General features: G+C 41.6%; 1 protein-coding gene across 1 annotated transcript; it reads left to right on the top strand.

The window, feature by feature from the left end:
* Window positions 1-817: 817 nt before the first annotated feature.
* Window positions 818-24809, top strand: bcl3 (BCL3 transcription coactivator). The gene is given in 10 exon segments (XM_061820122.1): window positions 818-2605; window positions 4252-4363; window positions 12325-12433; window positions 18634-18835; window positions 19695-19783; window positions 19905-19982; window positions 20466-20583; window positions 20586-20632; window positions 22294-22393; window positions 23486-24809. Coding segments are annotated over 10 exon segments (1482 nt in total). The 5' UTR covers window positions 818-2097; the 3' UTR covers window positions 23605-24809.
* The last annotated feature ends 722 nt before the right edge of the window (window positions 24810-25531 follow it).

Raw genomic sequence — 25531 nt, 5'->3', positions numbered from 1 at the left:
CAACTGTCCAGGGCAATATTAACCGATCGTTTTGAGCCATATTTAGATTATATGCGGATCACTTCTAACTAACAACAGACTCCCCGACAGTATGACCGTATGTAGCGTACTCAACCGCAAGCAATGACAACACTGTAAAGCGCCCCGGCTCGGCACTGTGATAAGCCACCTCACCGCCAAAGATGAGCCATCCCAGCCTAAGCCGTGACCGACGGACGCGGTGCTGAAGCCGTGACCGGCGGATGGGGCGCCGAAGGCGGCAAAGGCTGCCGCGTCATGCCTCGCGGATTACCATTCGGCCAGGCTGGCTCATACATACTGCCGCAGCGGCGACAGACTCCCAGAGAGTATGCATGAGCCAGCCTGGCCGAACCTGTGCTCATCTGCAACGCGCGATGTGGCAGCCTTCGCTGGCGAGCCCTCACAGCAGCCTTCGCGGAAGAGCCCGACACGCGAGCTGTCCGACGTCCACATTGACACAATTCCCCGGTCATACGTACGCGGATCTTTTATTATGAGAGACGGATTACGTGGTCCGCCCGAAACTATTTTTTTTTTTTTTTTTAGTAGCTGTATACACACCTACCTGTCATTTGGAACCCCTGAAGCTCTCGTCCTTTGAATCCATGCAATCCATTTTTAACGACGAACCGGGTCTCTTTCAAACTTATGAAGGGTAAATCCATCCTCCATATATATATATATATATATATATACAATGACACAAAAACAAACAATACATGTAAAGAGACAATATAACAGTTCATCATCTTATATTTTTTCTCTTGTGTAAAGAATAATTAATATTAGTGCTGCACTGATGAGTTGAATCTAAATAAACTGGCATTATTAAATTATTTATTTATTATGGCATTCATGTTTTTGTCCACAGACACCTGTGCACATAGTATAGTATATGCAAGGAGAATCAGAGCAAGATAAGTACAATATTATTGTGTGACGTACACCAATTTTTTTGTTGCCTATTTGGATATACAGCTCAGATTTATTTATTTATTTATTCATTATTTTTTTTACACAAGGTACCACCTGAAAACAAACTTTCCAAGTAGCCTACCTCCATCATGACCAACCTCAAAATATGGTGCTGTGCAAAGCCACTGTGACTTTATGCAGTTTGAACATTAACACTGCACTTATATGAGTTCAATAAAAACAGTGCCAAAATAAACGTTTTTAAACAAATAGTGTAGTTTGTAAAGATTAAATATAAAATGTTTCAAAAATGACGGCACGGTGGATCAGCTGGAAAAAGCGTCGGCCTCACTGTTCTGGGGTCCGGGGTTCAATCCCGGACCCGCCTGAGTGGAGTTTGCATGTTCTATGTTCAACAATAATTGGACACTGTAAATTGCCCCAAGGTGTGATTGTGAGTGCGGATGTTTGTCTCCATGTGCCCTGGGACTAGCTGTCAACCAATTTAGGGTGTCCCCTGCCTCCTGCCCGTTGGCAGCTGGGATAGGCTCCAGCACTCCCCGTGACCCTCGTGAGGATAAGCGGCAAAAGAAAATGGATGGATAGATGTTTCAAGAAGTTTGATCAAAGTCAAATGCACTTGAGGTGATTCTTTAGTGTACCACAAGAGGGCATCCGTGTGTCGCTTGTGGTATGTCCACATCTCTTCAAAAATCACTCCGATTAAAATCTGCTATATGCAAAATTGATACCGCAAAAGTTGGAAATGGACACTTACTGTACTCCCCCTAACATTCTCTAACGCTCAGGCAAACGGGGACACGCGCATCAGTGATGAGTTCGAATCGTTCACTTTCATTTTAAAAGGAAAGCAACGGTGAGGAGCGCTCAGGCAGCCGCGCACTATCTGCAATGCCCAAGTCACCATCAGCACAGCAGCTGGAGTGGCTCGATTTTCCACTTTGAATAATTCCATTAGTAATGAAACCCCAAACAATTAAAACAACAACAAACTAAACAATTGCTCCCAAGGGAGGTTTGTTCGTGATGATCGGATTCTGGAGTTATAGCTCCGTTTTTTTAATGCCACCAGATTTCCACTGAGCCACCGAGACGCACCTGAGTCTCTTGAACGGCCAAGGCGCGCCTCGCACCCGGTCGATGCCGACGCCGACGCCGACGCCGACCCCGACCCCGACGGTCATCATGACGATGAATGGTGACGGACGTTCGCTCGCCGCGGCGCCGCTGGACCTGAGCACCAACCATCGGGGGAACACCTCGTCCACATCGCCGCCGGACTGCGGAGGTTGCCGGAGGGAGCCGGTGCCCTCACCTGCACCACCGTCTCACACTTCGGATACGCTTGCCCGGGCCCCGGTATCCTCTCGCAAGAGGCCGGCGAACAGCTCTTCCCTCCGGCTTCCTTTTCGTAAACGGCCGATCGCTGTGGCGTCGGAGGAACGAACCTCCGGAGAAGCGGAGAGAGCGGAGGGTCTTTCCCGTTTGGGAGAGGCTGACGTACCGCCCCGGGAGACGGAACCAAGCCACCTGGGGCCGTCCGCAGACGCTCGGCTAGCCGTTGCTCCGGTAACCCCGATGCATGCTGAGGACGCTGCGTCGAGTGCTGACGCCTGTCCGGTCCACATCGTACCCTCGTTCACTTATGGTGAGTACGGGTGAGCACTCATTGCCGTGAAATTAGGTTACTTAAAGCGCCCATTGAAACTTACAATATTGTATTGACCTATATGCTCAGTCATTATTTAAAAAAAAGTTTTTAGAATAGGCATTTTTAGAAATTACACGTATTTGTTATCATGAAAAAAATATACCCACGTTTTACTCTGTGGCCCAGATTATAAAGGCTTACACTACTTACAAAAAGTTTGAGACATTATTTTGGACATCGGAGTGAAATTTCAAGATAAATCTAAAATGACCTTTATAGGCGAAGTTAATTTGACCTTCTCTTAACGTCTCTGAAAATTATCATTCTTCATGGATAGTCCCGCTGAGTCTCTTACACGCTTAGAAAAGAATTTCAACATTTAAGTATCATTTTGCATTTAATTTTATTTATTTCTTTTAAAAATTGATTGTTTTGTAAACTATTTTTACATTGTATTACTGTCAAATTAAATCTCATTTTATTAAATGCATTTATTAATAAATGTATAGAATAATTTGCACTTTTAGAGTATATTTTATAAATATAAAAACATTCATTTCATATTTTTAAATAATTATTTCATTTAATTCATGCAACAGACTCACCAGATTTTTTGACCAGTCTGGTGCGTACAATGCCTCTCATCCTAATAAGGATAAAGCAGTCCAGAAAATGGACGAATGGGTGAATAAACTATTAATTTTAATACATAATACTTCGGAGGCACGGTGGTCATCTAGTTAACACATCTGCTATACAATTCTGAAGACCGGGGTTCAAATCCCAGTGCCGCCTGTGTGGAGTTTGCATGTTCTCCCCATCCCTGCGCAGTTATTCTCCGGGCACTCCAGTTTTCTCCCACATACCGAAAAAAAAAAAAAATTCCAAAAAATACCGAAATCATGCATGGTGGGTTGATGTATGACTCAAAATATGTGTGAAAGAGAGTGCGATTGGCTGGTGATCATTTCAGGGTGTACCCCACTTCTCGCCCACCTAAAGATAGCTGGGATAGGCTCTAGCACGCCCCAATGCAACACATATAGAGGTCTGAAAGAGCTGGAACGGTACAATTGGCCATGGCAACCCCTGAATAAAGTTATAGTGAAAGGGGAAGAAGATGATGATTATTCCATGTAAAGTATTAAATAAAATGGGGTTTTATTTACTTTTTACCGGGATGACCACGAACGTTATTCTGCACACACAATGGGCAAAACATTAAGTATACCTATGGAATACACGTTTCTAATATTCAATGTAGGGTCTTGTTTTAGGTCCACGATGGAGTTAAAAATGTTAATAGCAGTTATCAATATGATTGGGTCGACACACCAACTGCGCTTATTAACATTAACGTAATACTATGTCAACCAGATATCAGAGGTATTAGGTCAGCCTCTCCTTAGACAATGGGAACGTTCCTGGTAATGTAGTCCAAATTCCCATCGTGTTTCACAAGAATCACATTTCTTCATGTGGTTTATACATTAAATGACACATGGCCGGCGTGGCGCAGGGCCCGATGGAAGAGTCGAGTCATTGACAAAATGTCCAGTCAGTGATTCCTCTTTTAGCTCAAGCGGGTCATGGGGTCAGCTGCAAGTCAAATACTGGGCTGATCGTGCTGTTCTGTTTGTCAGGTCACTACCCAGTGTACCACTACCCGGAGTTGGATCATCTTGGGTTCCACCCCCCACACAACCTGCTGGCTTGCGTCGCTCTGGCTACTCGGCAAGATGAAGACGGAGACACGTATGTGTTTTTCTCTTATGACATCAGTCAGTACAAGCAAATAGAGGAATCTCCACATTTTTATCTTTTTTTTTAAAATGATGATAAGGAATGAAATCAGCACATTTTAGGTCAATATGATGGAAACTTGAGTCATTGTGACTTGGGCTTGAGTCGCCTCAAGTCACTGTTTTGATGACTTGACTTGGCTCGACTCGAGACTTAACCTAGACTTGGGAGTTGCGTGCCAAGATAAGTTGATTTGAAAATAAATTACTTAAATTCTGTCATTCCCAAGCTTGAATTCAGTATTACAAAAACAGAAATGATACTTCAATATGACGTAGGCAGTCCCTTGTATGTGATGATTCATATAACATTGTACAACATTTTTATTCTGTTTTCAAGGACAACCTGTAGGAAAAAAGATGAATCATTTCAAAGGTGTGATTTTAATTAATTAATTTTAATTTAATTCTAAAATTACTACTTGTAATTTTATAATTCTGACAGTGCTGGACTTCATTTACCTTTACATCAGGCAACTTGTGAGGCATCCCAGAGGTCCTCGGGAAGATGTGTATGCTGTATTTGATTTGCGGCAGACATGTGTTTTTGTTTTCTTTACACATTGAAGCCTGTCTGTGTTTGTGATGACACTATCAGACAGAAATATTGTAAGCTGTACAATGCAGACAGAGTCAGGACTTTTTTATTACTGCTGCGTTTTTGAATGTATTTTTCAGTGCATGTCTTTTCCATCAAGCACCTTGTTGTGCAGCTAAGACCAAGAAAGAAACAGACCGACTTGGAATGATTGGGTTTGTTGCAGCAAATTATTGGGGTTTACACAGTAATTGTACAATCATTTTCTGCTATGAAATTGCAAAATAATCTTCTTTGAAAGATTTTTGCAAACTACAGACTAGGGGCCACAGACTCCACCTACTGCTCAAAATAAATGTCATGATTATTACATTATTTCCGGTCTGCCACCAAAAGAGGCAGCGCGGGAATTTGTCTGTTAGACAAAATATGAAGAGTTTGTTTTCAAAACGAGACATAGGCATTTTTTTCAGATTTACGAAACTCGCGCCAAAATTATCCATTCGGAGCTGGATAATTTTGGCGCGAGTTTCGTAAATTCAATTCTGGAAAGTACACTAAGATGTTAGCGGAGCAGTGTCATCTCATCTCATTTATGGGCTTTGGTGAAAATCCATCCATTTTCTTAACCGCTTATCCTCACAAGGGTGGCAGGGAGTGCTGGAGCCTATCCCAGCTGTCAACGGGCAGGAGGCAGGGTACACCCTGAACTGGTTGCCAGCCAATCGTAGGGGACATAGAGACAGACAGCCACAATCACACCTAGGGGCAATTTAGAGCATCCAATTAATATTTTAATGGGGTGCCCAGAGTGGGAGAACATGCAAACTCCACACAGGTGGGTCAGGATTTGAACCCAAGACCTCAGAACTGTGAGGCCAACTCGTTCCAGCTGAATCACCGTGCCAGCCCTTTGGCCCTTTTTACATACTCTAGCTTTAACCGACTTCATTTTTGGCCCCTTTTTTATATTTGGTTGAACCTTGTCCGATTTGACTACCCTTTCATCTTGGTTGTGGCCATTTTTGACTAAATATATCCATCCATTCATTTTTTTTTTAAACCTTCAAATTCCTCTTTGGACAATGTGCAGACTGGAAAACAACCTCAAAGAATCTTTGTCGCGAAGGGAACGGATCAATGGTATTTCCATTCATTTACACGGGGAAAGATAATTTGAGATGTGTTTCAAGTAACGTGCATCGTTAACAAATCTACAGCCAGGAGACATTAGCTTCAGTTCTTCAAATCAAAATTGCATTTGCACTGTTTTAATCATTTGCACGCATTAAGAGCTGAAATAAAGGAAGCTCAGAGAAGCTTTTCTGGTAACGACATTGCTGTTGCAAACTCGTTTCTAGGTCATGTTTATTTCAAATAATTACCCCAAACAGCCCAATATCCCTACCCCGTGTTGTGAGTAGAATACTGTGTGTTTGAAGTGCATTGCAATACAACAAAGAAATTAAATAATACAGTACGCCAAATAGAAAAGGATTTGAATCTATACATCATAATTAAAAATGAAAAGCTCTCAGAAGCATATATGTCCCATAGGCTGTAAGTTGCCTCCCTCAGCTTTGAGGTCTCAATGCAATAAAGAGGAAGGCACAATTTGCATGCAGTACTTTTTGGTGCAATGTGATGGCCACCCTGCGTCGGTCCTTACGTCAATGCGGGGCGTCTGGTTGAGGATGAGCAAGAGTCAAGCAGCGAGTGTGGTTTTTCTCAGGTATGTGCACCTCGCCAATTGGGTCTTTTTGAATGAATAAGCCCAAAACCCAAACATCCGCTCCTCACTTCCTCATTTAGCGCTCTCTCTCGCTCGCTATCTCTTCACTTTATTGGCTTCATCTTCGTCATACCTTGTAAACTCTTAACACGCGCTTCCTCCTTGCATCCAAGTCAGACGATGCTTCACTTAACACAGCCCAAGTCATGTGCCTGTTTTTGTTCTCGTTTTATTCAAATTCCCCCACGGGAAAGCATGTTGCTGGTATTAAACTATCATCAGCATCTTAATATCTATTTAACTGTGCAGGTACTCAATTGAAAAACATTTTAATGTTCTTCACTGTCATACAAATGTCTCAAGGAGTTAACCTCCGTATATCCATGCATCCAATTTCTTAGCCGCTTATCCTCACAAGGGTCGCGGGGGTGCCGGAGCCTATCCCAGCTGTCAACGGGCAGGAGGCGGGGTACACCCTAAGCTGGTTGCCAGCCAATCGCATAGAGACAAACAGTCACACTCACAATCACACCTAGGGGTAATTTAGAGCATCCAATTCATGTTAATTAATCTTTTTGGGATGTGGGAGGGAACCAGAGTGCCCGAAGAAAACACACGCAGGCACGGGGAGAACATGCAAACTCCACACTGGGAGTGGTGGGATTTAACCCTGGACCTCAGAACTGTGACGCCAACGCTTTACAGCTGCTCCACCATGCCGCCCCTCCTCCGTATAATGAAACTAAAATGAATAAAACTACAGTGAACCTCCCTTTAATACAAGGGATACCTTCAAGACCCGCTTGCAATCTATGAAAATCTGCAATATAGATAGACCGTAAAATAATGTTTTGTTAAAGCTCTTCCACATATTCAAACAGTGTAAAAAAAAAAAAAACTTTAAAAAAATTCCCTAGTACCTCTCTCACTGTCAAGAAGTGAGCAACTATCACATAATATCACTTTGAGGAAACAAAAAGACTCGCTAACGCAGTTCTGCAACAAGGCACAGCGTGCTTGCTTCAAGGTGCTTGTCACTCCCAGTTGGAGTCAACTGTAAGTCGGACACAATAAAAAAAAACAAAGATTAAACATTTCGCATTTAAACATCAAAATGTTCAATCAAACCATATAATTTTTTTCATTTCTTACAAATATTCCCTAGCATAAGGCAAGCTGATGGATATTAGCATACCTGCAGGTGGAAACGGTCATTTTTCAAACCTCTACCATATAAAGGCTTTTTTAGAGTGTGTTTAGTTTCTATTTTTTTTTCACTAAAGTCTCTAACGAAGCCTGGCACGCTATTGAACGAAAATGAACTGTCATTCAGAAACCGTTTACAGATGCCAGAATGAGTGCATTTACAATAAAATCCATCAGGAAGAAATACACTATGCACATGTCATGCTCGGCCACACGATGAAAGAGGTCATGAACTTTCATACATTGAACTTGTTCAGGTAACACTAGGTAGCAGCAGCACGTACAAACAGAGTATACAACAACATCCAGAGGCATATGTTCCATTACTGAAGGTTAGATGAAACTTGGATGCCTTATCTGCCTATTTGTCATGCAGTTATTTACATATTGCATTTACCTCAGGAGACCTCAGTGGGGTCTGAATGGCTGAGGCACAATGTAGTACTCCACTGAAGGTGTGCGAAAATATATTTGCATATGCCGCAAAAGTGGGGAAAAACAATCCAAAACATTCATTCATTTTCTGTTCCGCTTATCCTCACAAGGTCGGTGGCATGCTCGAGCCTATCCCAGCTAGCTTCGGGTGAGAGGGAGGGTACACCAAGAAGTGGTCTTCAGCCAATCGTAGGGCACATACAAACAGCAGAACCATTTGCACCCACCATTACACCCAAGGGCCATTTAGAGTCTCTAATTAAACTAATGACCACTAAAACTGAAATATTCAATTTTGGGCACTGTGATGGTGCAGATAAAGCGCACTCCACTTACTATTTTTAGCATTTAACCAACACCCACGATCTCCTCATAGTGAACGTCCAACTAAGTTGCCTGAAGAGCCAACTGATTTAGATATTCTTCCCATAGGGAAGTGAATATTTACATTCGTTCGATTAAAATATGAAAATATACAATCGTATGCAGAGCCAGTGGTACCACGGGAGGGTACAGGTGGCGTGTGTGCATCCTCCATGGTGGTTGTTCTGATAACAATCATCAGAATAATCAGAAGAGTTGTCCAAGAGCCAAGGAGCTCCTGTGAAATGCTTCAAAAAGACCTGGAATTAGCAGGTACTGTTGTCAAAAGAGGCGGCAAGGTGATGCAACTGGTTAGAGCGTTGGCAGTTCTTCGGACCAGGGTTCAAATCCTGGTCCCGTCCGGGCACTCCGGTTTCCTCCCACATCCCAAAAACATGGAATAATTGAAGACTCTAAATTGCCCATAGGTGTGATTGTGAATGCGACTGGGTGTTTGTCTCTATGTACCTCAGATTGGTTGGCAACTCGTTCAGGCAACCTTTTGCCCGATGATAGCAGGGATGGGCTCTCGCACTCCTGATAAGTGGCTCAGAAAGTAGTTGGATGGAAATTCACATATTTAAAATATACATTGTGACATTTTCTAAAGAAATGTTTGAGTAAATAATTAATTATACTGTATATAGTTATACATATATTTTTCAATCATATAGGATGTTATTTCATTTTTCATACAATGACATTTTTAAAAAGTAGTTGATTCATTAATTCTAATTTATTTTTATCTTCCATGAAGAAATAATTTTTATAACTTATTATATTGTTTAAAAAGTAATAATTTACATATAATTATTATTTAGTTAGTTCGTTTGCTTGTGTTTACCTCATGACCTAGCCCATGCGTCTGCTTTAAAAATAAAAAATGGCCCTTGAGCACATCCTGTAAGTTTGCCCACCTTGAACGTTTTAATGCTCTCTGATCTGACGTCTTTGCTGTGATCCTTTGACTTTAGATACAAACTCATTCTTGATGCAGTGACGTATTTTGTTTCGTGGCAGTGCACATGCTGCAACTTTTGGGGTTATCTGCATGTGGCCGTGTGGTCTGCCCCACTTCCAGGAACTCGATGCAGTTTCATCTTATGAGAAAAGGAGAAAAGAAATTGATGGTAGTGAAGAGAATAGGCATGATTTGGGGACTGGATTGCACTATTGACCTAATGTATTAGGTGCACCTGCACAATCTACAAAAAAAACAAAAATTCAAGCAAAAAAAAAAAAAGTGTTCACAAAGATGATTCTGAGTGTAACAATGTAGATATTAAAATTATATATAGTATCCAATTGGAAGAGATCATGTGAACCCTTTCCACCTGGAGAGTTGGGGGACCAACCACCATGGAGGATGCACACACGCCACCTGTGCCCTCCCCTGGTTCAGTTGGCTCTGCATACAGTTGTATATTTTCATGTTTTAATTAAATAAATGTGAATAGTCACAGGTCCCTTTGGGAAAAATATCTAAATCCGTTGGCTCCTCAGCCAATTGTGATGAGATTGTGGGTGTTGGTTCAATGTTAAAAATGGTAAGTGGAGTGCATTTTATCTGCACCGTCATGTTGCCCAAAGCTGAACATTCCAGTGTTAGTGGCCATTCTCTCACCAGTGTATGCCTGCTTCAGTTTGCATGTTCTCCGCATGCCTGCGTGGGTTTTCTCCGGGAACTCCGGTTTCCTCCCACATCCCAAAATCATGTGACATTAATTGGACACTCTAAATTAGGTGTGATTGTGAGTGTGACTGTTGTCTGTCGCCATGTGCCCTGTGTTTGGCTGGCAACCAGTTCAGGGTGTACCCTGCCTCCTGCTCGTTGACAGCTGGGATAGGCTGCAGCACTGCCGCGACCCTTGTCAGGATAAGCGGCTGAGAAAATTAATGGATGGATTATGGCAATCTGGAATTTGGGTACAGGTTTTAGCAAAACTCACAGAAGTTGATAAACACAATTTTCTTTTGTGGGCCACAAAATGATGTGGCTCCCCACATCTGCCCCCCAGACATTGATTTTAACACCTATACAACATCAAATCATATTTAATGAACAATTAATGCATAAATAAAGGTAATTACAAAAGGGCTGCAATATATTGCAACTTTGTTTGCAAAATGCAAAATCCGTCCAATGACACAGAGTGCAGTGCGATTGTTGCGTTAGCGTCTTGTGATTAGCCCAAAGGTCAAAATATGTTTCTTATTCATGATCGTTGGAGTATTCTGACGATGTTACAAACATGCCACCAAGACATCTGGGACGTGTTTGAAATTGTGGTGAAATAAAAGCATAAAACACCATTTCTCCTTTAAAGGCAAGTTCAAGCTGATGGCAAGCAGAGGCATTTGTTGACACACGTCATCAGCTGTAATGATCTCACTTACAGGAATGAGTCGCAGCTGCACACTTTCGCATACATGTTCTGCTTTTTTTTCACTTAACAACTTCACGACGCTTCCTATCTGCTACCACATTTTCTTTCTTTCTATCTCTCAACAAAGCCGCTCTCATCAACATTTAACAATGCCCTGCCACGTCCTGTGCACATGGAGCTCGGGACGTCTTCTCATGAAAACGGCGACGGTTTCCTGTTGCAGAATGTCTGGCAAGAAAAGCCCCTTCTCACGTTAAAATTGTTGAATTTCATGCCGCGCGGCCCCGCACAGAATGCAGCTATCGTTAGCCGCGGCAGGAAGTGACGTAAACCCCGCAGCGTGACACTTACTGGAAGCTAACGGCTGCATGCACATGAAAAAAAGCATCATAACGGCAGCATGGTTCTCAACAGGTGTGGGCCTTCATTGGTTCTGCTCAGAAATCAAAGCTAAAAACCACAGTACAAATGACTGCTATTATGTTAGCATCAAAAATCTGTCACAATCATCACTGTATGAACTGAAATTGTGTAAATAATCCAGACTGGCCCTTTAAGGTCCTCTCATTTTGTGTTTTGGTTCAGCAATATAGCCTTCAAACAATTCTATTTCCGGTTTTAATATTTTTATTGTGCTTCGCTCAAGCAAAAAGCAGATAAAAAAAATAAAAACAATTCTTGTTAATTGCTTTTTCCCCTCCCTTTTTTTTTTTTAATTTCTCCTGATACCGCTTGTTGCAAATACCAGACAGATAATGTGAAAATCCATTCATCCATTTTCTATACCACTTATCCTCACTAGGGTTGTGGGTATCCTGGAGCCTAGCTCAGCTAACTGCGGGCAGTTGCTGAACATGGAGAGAACATGCAAACATCAGACAGAGTCCTCAGAACTGCGTAGCGCGGATGTTCTAACCAATCATCCCAACCCTTTTTAAGATTCAGCAATTTCACAAAATAAAGCGTAAGACTGCAGAGTTTTACAGATGAGGCAAGCTGACCTCGGCAAAATATTTGCAACTGACACATACCTCAAGTCAAAATGCGCACATACACTAACGAAACAAACTATAAAAGCATGAAAACTTCCAAGGATATCTATTTGTATCCCATTTCATGACTCTTCCAGTCTCTTTGTCGCAACCTGCTGATGACACTCACTTCAGGTTCTTCTTAAAATTTCACCTGAAAGCCAAATATTCCGTTTTCAGAAGGTTGTAGCATATACAGTACAATTGTGCTCTTTATTACAGAGCTCTACATATAGCGGTGGTGCAAGGGGAGTTGACCATCGTTCACCAAATCATCCATCAGGTGCGGTTCGCAGGCCGAAGCCTCGATCTCTACAACAACCTCCGACAGGTAAAAGCGCCGGATTACACCATTCCTATTGCCAATTACGCACACGATGCCGTCAACGTGGCTCGCCGTTGACTGTGGCTTTTTAAAGACTCTTTGACATTATCAAAGCATCCATCAAAGCAACATGATGCAACTTGTGTCCTGATAGCAGGTAAACCACATTCCCTTGCCTCGCCCTGCTAATGAGGCAAACATGGAAAAGAATGAAAGAGGAAGTGGTGCCATTTCCTGCTCGCCTTGTGTTTTTGATTGCACATACTCGCATGGCTCGTGATTATTCAGTGGAATTCACCTTTTTATTATTTCAAACCACAAGCATGACGTGAAAAATCATGCGCTGCCTGTATTTTATTTTATTTTATTGATGCTCACCCCTTTCCGAGTCTCCATTGCAGAAGGGATTTTTTTAGGGATTTACCATCTTGCGAAAGACATAAGTCTGCCTCACAACTCCTGCATTTGTAACAACAAGGTACAAATAACCCCATAACTACCCAAATATGTACATTTTCTAACAATAATACACTTTTAATTCAACATTTTATCAAATAAACAGATTTTTTTTTCAAGAAAGGCCACCAAAATATAATTTTTTTCTTGAATTTCAAAATCCTATGTAATATTTTGCTAATGAAACAAAAACTTTGAAATATATAGATTTTCGACCATGAAGGGTCCACTTTTTAATTATTTATTGATATATTTACCAAATCTGACTTAATAACAAAGCATTTTCAAATAAACTGACAGTACCCATTTCCAAGTAATGGCCTAAAAAAAAATTAAAAAAATTTCCGCTTACAGTATGAAACCTTACAAAATAAATGAAGCACGAAATATGTCCGTTTTCGATCAGATCAACCTTTTTCAAGTAACTTCTAAGTGTTTCTTTTCTACTAGACAACTTTTGGCTCAATTTCTAAAATGAACCAAATGTTTTCTGCGAATTTCAAGTGCCCATTTTTATGAAGTCCCCCACAAAACATGGGGAGGAAAAATATGGTATTCACAACAATTTGTGGACATGAAAAAGGTGTCACGGTGGATCAGCTGGTAAAGCGTTGGCCTCATAGTTCTGAGGACCTGGGTTCAATCCCAGCCCCGCTTGTGTTGAGTTTGCATGTTCTCCCCGTGCCTGTGTGGGTTTTCTCCAGGCACTCCGGTTTCGTCCCACATCCCAAGAACATGCAACATTAATTGGACACTCTAAATTGCCCATAGATGTGGTTGTGAGTGCGGCTGTTTCTCTCTATGTGCCTTGCGATTGGCTGGTTCAGGGTGTACCCCGCCTCCTGCCCGTTGACAGCTGGGATAGGCTCCAGCTCTCCTTGCGACCCTCGTGAGGATAAGCGGCAAAGAATATGGATGGATGGATGGACCTTCTCGAAAAGATAAAGTACATCACAGTTTCAAACAATTTTTTCATGTTTACCTGCTGCGTACTGCCTGTCCAATTTGTTCACATATTTTACACAGCTTGTGCATACAGCGTGGCCATAAATAAAATTTTGTGAACATGTGACCCTTGCCCCAAGTGGCTAAGAAAATGGATGGATGGATGGATGTTATAGCTATATTGTGGTCACAATGTTTACATATTTTACATGTTCTGTCTGGGGCTCTGTACACTTCAACTACAAAATCTTAATTTTATTATTCTTTTTTTTTTTTTTAATACTGCCCCCCAAAATCCCACCACTGGTAAATAAAGTTTTTCAATCCCTGTTGCTCGTTTCATAATTGACGAATATGGCAAGGTATTTTAGCATTTATTCCATAACCTCGGAATATCCAGCTACACTGTAATGTACTCTTTGTCATGTGTGCTAAGTTGTCTGACAAGAGGGGCAAAAGACGACTCATAAAAATTTAAGACACTACTGGCCTAATAAGGACAAGGAGTACGAGAAATACATGGACCTTGTCAAGGACATCCAATAAATGCTCAAAGGGCTTGCCTGACCCGCACTTCTTTGCTTGACGCTTTTTCCAGAAAGTGCACAACATACTGCACATAACATTGTGCATACAAGTTGGTTGTATTTGTTAAGAAAAGCTAATTCATCTTCAGGGTACTTAAAGTCACCTGAGGGATACAGAGCTTCATGCTTGAGGGGGGCGAATCACTGAACCCAGGTGTCCCGCTTACCAGAAATAACACCGGCTCTTTCTTTTTCTCATCGCTATTATGTTTTTTGATATCCTGTCTATCTGCGCGCAAACACTTTTTTCTCCTCACACCCCCTTTTTGTGATAGCTCCCTCTGCAAAAAAAAAAAAAAGTCTCACATGTTTACTTTCCTGCCAACTTCCGCCCATTTATGCCTAGTCACAACGTGTGCTATATCACAGAACCTAGAAAAAGTAAGAATATTTCCATTACTACTACCCATTACTATGTTTGTGTGGTTGGAGTGCTTGGAGAATTTTGACTGTGTCACTATCATGGCCCTTGATGAACAGTTCTGCAAGTGCTCGATTGCCTATAAATAACAATATGACAGTTGTGTAATAATCACATGCATGCATACACACACACACACACACACACACACACACACATACAGACAGTGCGTTGAAAGCCTTCAGGGTTGACCACCATGCAGTTAAGAATGCAATGACTCCAATATTAAGGACGCCTACAATTTAGTAAGCGTGTCTATCATGAGTAGACCCATTAAAAAGTCTTAAGAACCCATGCCCCAAAAGGCTGCCATTTTGGTTGGAAGCTCTCACTTGACTTCACGAGAGATTTTGTGCAACGTTTACCTGATTTAAATGTTACTTATACACAATTTGGTATGGCTGTCATAAATATCCCCACAAAAATTCTAAAAAATACTCCACAAGACACAGGATGACTGCTATTTTGGTTTCAAGCAATCATGAAGCTGATGACCTCCAGGGAGGTTTTCCCCAAGGAAAATTTAGATCAGTGGGTTTGGACACCCACACCCGAATCTGTTTGGATGCCCACCCTGTGGTGAATGCTCCCCCCTCACCCAGCCCTTTACATGCCACTGTATGTAGGTGAAACGTGATATAGCCACTCTACACATAAACACATGAAAAAAAACAAACATAGACACTTGCTTCATTTTTTATGTGTGCACAGCCATGCTCACACCAAGCATCTGTGTGTTTGTGTGTACTTTGATAACCTCGTTCCGAGAAGTTACGTGAACACACACCCCCCAGTCTTGCTCGAGGCTGTTTCGTAACATACCTGAGGTTCACAGGGTGGTTCACAGGGACTTTCCCTTCATGTATGTATCTCTGTCTGTCTCTCTCTCTCTCTCTCTCTCTCTCTCTCTCTCTCTCTTCCTCTCTCGCTCTGAGGCTGTCTGCCTGTCGTTCTCATAGTGCCTCTCTACCACTTTTATCTACCACTTTGTGTACAAGCAGGAAAGCAAGGGCTCTTTGCAGTTGTCTGTTTGGCGTGGCATCAAGGCCTTGGGCCGTTCTTCGCGGTCCACTCATCTCCGAGGAATGCTAGAGTACGTAGGGAAAGACGAGGGATTTTCCCTTACTATCCTGCCTTCCTGCTCTTCCTTGTTTGTGGTGTTGATGCATATACACACACACGTACAAACACACATGGTTCCTTTTATCGATGTTCCAGTTTTGTTTTAGTCACGCTTGAGGCTATTTACAGGAAGGTCTTACTTCAATGCCTAAATATGGAGATGGGATGGGTCAGTTCCTGTTCAATAAGGTCAGGATGTCCGATTTTGAAATATACTATGATGTGTGTGTGTGTGTGTGTGTGCATGCGTGCTTGCGTGCGTGTGTGTGTGTGTCGTGCGAGTACGTGAGTGAGTCAACATTCAGGGAAACTGATAAACAATGGGGCCATTAGAGGGAGTCCATAAAGGCTGTTCTTTAAATGGATTGTTTTACTGGAAGGCCGTACTATCGCAAATCACAAAAAGTGCTAAAATTCTCACACACACTGAAATCTTCTCATAACTACTGAACGTTCACTACAGAAGAGCCAACGCATGGGTTACTGATGTGCTCTCACACTCTTACACCCACCTCTCAAACATTCACACACACTGCTGAAGCAAGCCAGTCGCCATAAACGTCTATTCACACACACGTTCACACTTTTGTGTGTTGAGTCTTTAATCAATTTACCATACATGTTTTGGGGATGTAGGAAACCAGAGTACCCGGAGAAAAGTCACATAGGGATGGGGAGATCATACAAACTTCAGACAGGTGGAGGCGGGATTTTAACCCCGGTCCTCGGAACTGTGAGTCAGATGTGCTAACCAGTCTCACGCCGTTCTGCCTATATCATATCATTGGAGAGCAAAATGTCCTTATGGCACTCCGGTTTATAACCTGACCTCAAATAAGTCAAAAAGCAAAAATGAAACATGTTTTTTTCCGTTGCTACTTATTTTGCAACCTATCCAAATATGAGCCGAAAGTCCACTTCCCTTTATGTTGAATTTACACACTTTATTCAAACACCAATGTCCTTGCCTGGCAGTGTTGTCGTGGTTATCAGCAGGATGACACACGCTGACCTCACGCTCAGGAATATCCTGCATTGCTCAAGGGGTCCACAGTAGATTCATCTAGTTTCATCTTTGGCCCTGCGAAAAATGAAATGCTCCTCCGCCAGATGACAGAAAGGATATAATGATATTTTTTACATTATATTTTGTGACTAAATTAAGTCATGATCGTCATCTTCAGTGAAGCTCCTCATATTTGTGGCCCACCATTCTCAAATTCACTCAAACGTAATATTTTTTCGAGAGCATATCTTCTGTTATTTGCTATACTGTATGCTGTTTTTTGCACTCAGGTCAACTCTTGTGCCAAGCAACCATGTTGAAATGAGTTAAGGAGTGTTTTGCCTCCTGTGGCGTCGACCAGCAATTATGAGCCTTTTTAGGATGGGCATCGATTACTCAGGTTTTCATCAGCCGTTATTGCAGCGCAAATACATTTTATTACTTTTTTTTGGGGGGGGGCGGGGCGGTTGTGTGCTGTGAGATCTTCCTTATGCCAAATATGTGCCTTGGCTCAATAAAGGTGTGGAAACACTTAAATATGGTGACTGGTTTTATAATTGCTGAACGGCTCTATTTTCATTTTGTCCTTCAAGTCTGGCCAATTAGCAATTGTATAACTGTGTAAAAATGATGACTCACTGTCACGATTGTTTTTCTGTGTTAGACGTAGCAGATGACATATTAAGGCGTTGGCTGTACTATTTTTGTCTAACATTCCCTGTGCAGTGAAGAAAATAAGTATTTGAACACCCTGCTATATTGCAAGTTATCACACTTAGAAATCATGGAGGGGTCAGAAATTTTCCTCGTATGTGCATGTCCACTGTGAGAGAGATCATCTAAAAAGAAAAATCCAGAAATCACAATCTATGATTTTTTTTATAAACAATTTATTTATGTGATACAGCTGCAAATAAGTATTTGAACACCTGAAAAAAAACTAATGTTAATATTTGGTACAGTAGACTTTGTTTGCAATTACAGAGGTTAAATGTTTCCTGGAGTTGTTCACCAGGTTTGCACATGCTGCAGGAGGGATTTTGGCCCAGATCTCAACACAGATCTTCTCTAGGTCACACAGGTTTCTGCGCTGTCGCTGAGAAACACTTAGTTTTTTCTTCCATTTTCTAATGATTCCTTGAAGAGAGGACCTTTTTTCACCAAGCTGCTTGGCAATTTCTCCGTAGCCCTTTCCAGCCGTGTGGAGTTGTACAATTTTGTCCCTGGTGTCTTTGGACAACTCTTTGGTCTTGGCCATGTTACAAGTTTGAGTCTTACTGATTGTTTGGGGTGGACAGGTGTCCAGATGCAGCTAACAACCTCACACAGGTCCATCTGATTCAGGATAACAGGTCTTTGAGGCTCAAAATTCTAACTGATGGACAGGTGTTCAAATATTTATTTGAAGCTGTATCACACAAATAAACCGTGAAAAATCATACATTGTGATTTATGGATTTTTCTTTTTAGATTATCTCTCTCACAGTGGACATGCACCTACGATGAAAATTTCAGTCCCGTCCATGATTTCTAAGTGGGAGAACTTGCAATATAGCAGGGTGTTCAAATACTTATTTTCTTTACTGTACCAAACATGTTATGACTGCATTTAATTAAATTTACCTTTCAATTAATCTTTAATAATTTAATATTACCACCTCTCTGACAGACTCCCCTTCACCTGGCAGTGATCACCCAGCAAGTGAACATGGTGGAGGCCCTGCTGAGGGCCGGGTCCGACCCCTCCGCTTTGGACCGCAACGGCCAGACGGCTCTGCACCTCTGCTGCGAGTATGACCATCCAGAATGTCTCTCCTTGGTTCTCTCATTTCCCTCATCTGCCGCCTGCCTGGAGATGAAAAACTTTCAGGGTAAGGCTGGACGATTAAGATCCACAAAAAACCTTAAGATGAGTTCATTGTTGTCCTTGTAGAAGTCGCAAGAAGTATAAATAATCAGATGGATCCTCATACAGACTAAAACGTAGCTAATAGAACTGTTTGCCCAGAATAAAAACGAAAATGTGATCAACTTGTTCAGTTTCATGCATGGGTCCTTGAGACTTTGTCATTCCTCCTGTTATAATGCACATATCAACAAGATTCATATATTTGCCAAAATTTATGAGTTTCCAAGAAAGTTGAAAGAGGTCATTCATTCATAGGAAGAAACGCTGCAATTTTAAGAGACTGAACACCACAAACAGCCTATCCTTGCTTCAGCTATTGGCTGAAAAACTCACTTATTTTCAGAAAGGTGTATTTTTACCTCCTTCTGCAACCTGTACCACCGTAAGTTGCCGCAGTATGATGCCATATCCCTAGCTAATATGAAAGTCATATTTGGTGTCACAGAAGTATGTTGAAAGGAAATATGTCAGTTGTCTTGTATGACAGGCAGGAGTAAACTTTAGCCTGGGTCGGTAAAAGAAATGACATTCCTTACTGCACGTGTATTTTGTCGCCCTGCATTTTTTTCAAAAGCGAATAATCATTTTGTTTTTAATGGTAATGTAAAATGAGTTTGAAATGATGTGAAAGTGTTTCCAGTTCTTTATAGTAAATGATAGTTTGTTATACTTATGACATACATTATTAATGTAGGGGTTGTCCATAACATGTTTTTTCCCTGTTTACGTCAGGGTTTTGTTCCTATGCAATTTTGATCTATCTGTCAATTTTTATTTTTATTTTTTTACACTGCATGTCCACCTTTTCACTCCCACACCAGGTTTGAGCCCTCTCCATCTGGCTGTGCTCCGCGGCCACAGAGATTTGGCCGCCATGCTGCTGAGAGCGGGAGCTGACGTCAATACCATGGTCAGCATGCTTGCATTCAGTGACTCATCACACAGTTTACATCCACCCCGCCTGGGTCAGATGGATGACTTTTCCCATGATATGTTATGTTGTTCTTCCACGCTACCGCTACCCCAATTAGGACATCAAGAGTGGCCAGAGTCCCCTCATTCTTGCAGTGGAGAGTAACAACGCAGAGATGGTCCGCTTCCTCATTGAGGTAAAGAGATTGTTTGGGAAGACTTGTTACTCAGTTCCTGAATTAAAAAAATAAATATATAAAAATGTAAGGGTCATACAACAATTTCAAAATGGTGCGACAATATACTCTCTCTGATGGAATTTCTTGGATTCCGTGCCAACTGACCAGTGTCCCTTGGTATGTTGTGTTTTTAAGCGAATAACTTTTTAAGTGGGTTTTTACAGTTTACAGGTACAGTTTTCCTACTGTACTGGAAAAACAGTGTAACACAGTGAGCACACACACACACACACACACGCACACATAGACTTACGTCAGTGTCTGGGTGAGCCTGGAAATTGTCTTTGTATCTTTTTAGTGTTTTCTTGGCATTCAAATGGCTAAAAAGTGCATCTGCCACTGTGTCAGCTTTCCCACATGTGAGGGCATTCTGGTAAATCTAAAGAACCATAAAAGTGATAGCTTTTAAAAATAAGACTTTCTTGTGTTCCCTTGGCTCAGGGTGGCTGTGATGTGAACAGGCCGTCGTACAGCGGCAACACGGCCCTGCACAGCGCCTGTGCCAGGGGCCAGACAGACGTAGTGCGAGCGCTGCTGACGAGCGGTGCCGACGGTAGCCTCAAAACTACCACAACGATACACCCCTCATGCTGGCCATGAACAAGAAGGTAAATGTTAGCAATGAGGTCTTGGGGGAGGTTGCAGCACTCACAATTGTACTTATTTTCAGTGCTGGGAACTGGGATGTAAGGAATATGGTATTTTGTTATTGTCCTTACAGTAGTTACATTGAAGAAATAAGTATTTGAACACCCTTGCTTCACAAACCCATCAAAGTGATGGAATGCATTTTTTTTTTGTCTGTGTGACCATCTTCTTGGTTTGCATATTATATATAATCGACAGGAAACTCATTTCAAAGGGGAAATCCAGTGCTTGCATTAACAGTGTATACAATAGGTCACATAATATGTACCCTATTTTGACAATGTGATGTTAAATCCTCTCTCATTTAATACTGTTTTGAGAAGATTTTTATCGACAATTACGAATTTTCAGGGGCGCTGCGATTTTCGCGAGTCACATGATCTACGTGGGCGTATGTGACATGTGCTGTGTTGTTCCAAACGTTGGATTACATGGGACACCATCATGCCCAACGTGACTTTCTCGTATTTATCCTCATCTGATGTAGAAATAGCAGTATCGGTTGATCGGGAAGACTGAGGAATACTTCCATACAGATTTGAACCTGTGGCTGTAATTAATGTTGAATGTTCGGATGGTTCTTCGGGCGGAATGACGCTGACTCTGACGACTTGGAAGCCTACGCGTGCAACGTAAGTGCGTAAACAAAGGACCCCGGAGCTCCAGGTCGGCAGCCGCGGACAGTTCTTCGGACGGGAATGACGCGGAGTCTGACAAGCGAGCTCCAGCGGCGGCCGCGAGCTGAGGTTACAGGAGGCGGCGGAGGCCGTTAGCCCCGCACGATGAAGCAAGGCCAAAGGCCTCCACCACCACCGAAGCTCGGCTAAAGGCCTCCGCCGCCTGAAAGCTCGGCTCACGGCCCGCCCCCGGAGCTCGCCCCTCGAGGTTCCGCGTCATTCCCGTCCAAACATACATCATGTGACTCGCGAAAATGGCAGCGTCCCTGAAAATTTGTAATTGTCCACAAAAATCTTCTCAAAACACTATTAAATGAGAGAGGATCTAACATTACATTGTCAAAATAGGGTAGATATTACATGACCTTTTGGATACACTGTTCAAGCAAAGCGCTGGATTTCTCCTTTAAGCACACCTTTTTAACTTTTACTTCAATAGAGGTGTTAAAACGGTATCGGTACTTGTATTTTTACCAAAGTACATTTTACACAAATGCATGTATTTGTACTAACAGTGAGCACTTTTGACACCTGTGAGTCAAGGGAAAAGCAAAGCACTGGAAAATCTACTGGATTCCTTACAAGCCATAATGTTAGAATCCCATTATTTTATCCTACCATCTAGTGGACAAACATGAGTCGTGCAGCATAATTGGAACCTTGCGCTGTTTATCTATCCCAGCTATTACACTACATAAAATTGGTATATTTTATTACATTCTCTTTTTACGTTTTATACAATCTGGTGCTATTTTTCATAATTAAAAACAGTCATTATTGTTCTCATTCTGATTGAATAATGGCAGTTCATTCACTGGGGAACATTTATTTCAAATACAAGTAAATGGACTTTTGAGCTTGCTCATGGTCAGAATTAAACTTGTAATTCAAGGTAACGCCGTACTCCCATTTTGAGTACTGCACACATGTGAAATCTTTTGCAGATAGCAGATATATTACGAGGGAGAGGGTCAAAGTCCACACGAGTTCCTGATCAACACAGAACATCAGTGTCGCCGCACTGCAGCAACTTCACGACCAGCAGTAAGAGCGTCACTTGACACTTGACATTTCACCAGATCAGGGTGTGCAAGGGTGTGCAAAGTATGTCCTACAGTCTCCATACGACCTGATCCGTTCTTGAATTTGAGCAGAGACATTGTAAAGAGTCCTGTAATATTTGTCGTGACTCATTCACTGCCAGTGACGGCTGTTGAATTCTCTTAACATGGATGCCTGGCAGTTTCTTCCCTAAAATCACTTTAAATGTATTTTTCTTTTTTTTTTTATTAATGTACTTAAAATACTTTATTTAAATAAGTTAATTGATTTGCTGTAAGCAATAATGTAAAATATTTAAATAATATAAATATTGTAATAGTATTTAGTATTTACTTACTTGCTTGCTTGCTTAGTTGTTTCAATTATCCATCACTCCATTTTCTGCACTGCTTATCCTCACTAAGGTCGCAGGCATGCTGGGGCCTATTCCAGCTATCTTTGAGCCATCCATCCATCCATCCATCCATCCATCCATCCATCCATCCATCCATCCATCCATCCATCCATTTTCTTCGCCGCTTATCCTCACAAGTGTCGCAGAAGTGCTGGAGCCTAACCCAGCTGTCAATGGGCAGGAGGTTGCCAGCCAATCGCAGGGCACATAGAAACAACCAACCATTCACACTCACAATCACACCTAGGGGCAATTTAGAGTGTCCAATCAATGTTGCATGTTTTTGGGCTCTGGGAGGAAACCCACGCAGTCACGGGGAGAACATGCAAACTCCACACAGGGAGGGGTGGAATTTAACCCGGGTCCACAGAACTGTGAGGCCAACGCTTTCCAGCTGCGTCACCATGCCGCCTTCTTCAGGCTGTTTTACATAAAATGCAAGCGTTAACCTAAAAAATATTTTAAAATGTATAATAATATTATTATTTATAATATTATGATATTAATATACCTATATATTATTATTTATAATAGTATTTAAAAAATCAAATGTGGCCTTTTAGAGAAAATACTTGCCCACATGATTTAATGTCTTCCATTACAAGACCTGTTGCCCCCCAAATAATGTTATGCAATATTTTTGCACAATTTTCATTTGAAATTGTTTTTCATTATTTTAGGTTCCCCATCTTCGAGCCACAGTCGTGGTTGTTCCCCCTCGACGATACCACATGGCTCCCAGCACGGCGCCCCCCACTCACCGAGGAGTCCGCCTGTGCTCACTTCTCCATTTTACTAGCCCAGGGTCCTTGTACATTGACACCAGCAACTACAGGATGCAGAACCCCACATGCTGTTTTTGTTTTCTTACAGTGTGCACTCAAACGGAATGGAGTGGCCAGTTTTAAAATGCCTTCTACCTTGGACCTACCAAAAAAGAAGAAAAAAAGCTGAAGGGAAAATGACCAAATTTTGATTGTGATGATAAAAAATGGTCGTTTGCCTGGATTTATCGGCGTCAAAAGGGAAGTACAATAATGATACGGGAGTTTAGTCCTAAAGTCAGAATTATAGTCAAAATATGTTCGGAGCTTTTGTGACTATTTTTCAAATGCAACTGAAATTGTAATCATGAACATTTCCAAAAACAACTGTAATTTAGTTCCACATTTTCTCCAAGTCCAGTTGTGTAACGGATTGCAATTACATACATTTTGTAATTAATTACATCATGTAGTTCCATGTGCCATATACTCCCCAACACTGCTCAAGTTATGGGATGCTGGGTGGATGGTGCTGCGTTCACTGCCTCCATCTAGCAGCGATTTGGCTCTGGTTTGATTGTACCCCAAATTTGGGTTTACAAAAAGAAAAAAAAAAATAGAGAAAAAAAGAAAAAACTCAAAACTCGGAAAACTCGTTAGTTGACGCACGCATAAATCGAGGTACTGCTATATTTTTAAAGTGACTCACAACCTTTAAACGTCATAACTACAGCACAGTAAATAGTCGCATTACACTTTTGAGCCATAAATGAAACAATCTAAAAAAAACACAAATACGATATCTTTTCTAATCCTGCTGTGCAAACTAAAGTGTTTGAGCGTAACCCCCCAAAAAAGTGTACAATACATCGGGACTGTCAAGGACGGAAAATGCATTAGTTGTGTAAGATTTTTGTTTGTTTTACATACATTCACTACTTACAAAAAGTTAGGGATGTGGACTTTTGGGTGAACACCCAGGTGGACCTGATTTGATGGTTTTCTTAATTTTTGAATATTAACTTTTTTCCACATTTCAGTATTTTTGCACAACTTGCTGTTCTCTATTAAGGAGCTGATTCACAACATTCACAACAGGATTTTATCACATGAAACTGTTTGAGGACATCCACCTTTCTGTGACTCCTCCATTCCCTGTGTGTTTCTATTGCCCTAACTTGTGGTCAGTAGTGAATATTTTTTTGTGTGTGCATGTGTGTGTGTTATTCTACTTTTGTCAAAACAGCAAAAAAGATTGTACTAAAAAATGCTCTGATCAAAAAAGTATGGTACTTGTGTGCTTATTTTTTTTCTTTTTGTTTGCTAATATGCATTACAGTACAGTACAGCTGTGGTTCTCAAAACGGGGTCTTCGCAACCATTAAATGGTTGGAAAAGTCCCTATAAACTGTGTAGTGACCAAATCATATTTATTTATAATGAATTCGGCACCACTCATTGTCCATCCATCCATCCATTTTCTTTCCTGCTTCTCCTGAGCGCTGGAGCCTCTCTCAGCTATTTTCTGGCAAATACTCATACTGTGTAGTTTTGTAAACGAGCTCCTGTCTGTTTGCAGCCAGTTGGTGGGAAAAATGCACATCAGCAAGCGATGATGGATAAATTTAATACATCCATTCATCAAACTTCATCCATCCATTCACTTTTTTGAGCCGCCTATCCTCATGGGGGTCGCGGGAGTACTGGAGCCTATCCCAGCTGTCATTCTGAATAGTGATTACGTATATGGGTCGTGATACTTTCACTACTTTGCTCAATGACTGGAATAGCTGGAGAATGAAGAATTTGGTTGCACATAAATTGTTGCGGGGGGAAAAAAAGTCAAAGTGAAAAAGGAAAATATATATTTGTATTTTTTGTGTGTTTACCGCTTGGGGGGGGGGTCATACCCTGCTTGGTAAGGGGGGAACAAGAAGAAGAAAACACTTTAAAATGATGTGA

Source organism: Syngnathoides biaculeatus, chromosome 5 (assembly GCF_019802595.1).
Source record: "Syngnathoides biaculeatus isolate LvHL_M chromosome 5, ASM1980259v1, whole genome shotgun sequence".
NCBI lineage: Eukaryota > Metazoa > Chordata > Actinopteri > Syngnathiformes > Syngnathidae > Syngnathoides > Syngnathoides biaculeatus.
This window is presented reverse-complemented; position numbering and strand designations above follow the sequence as displayed.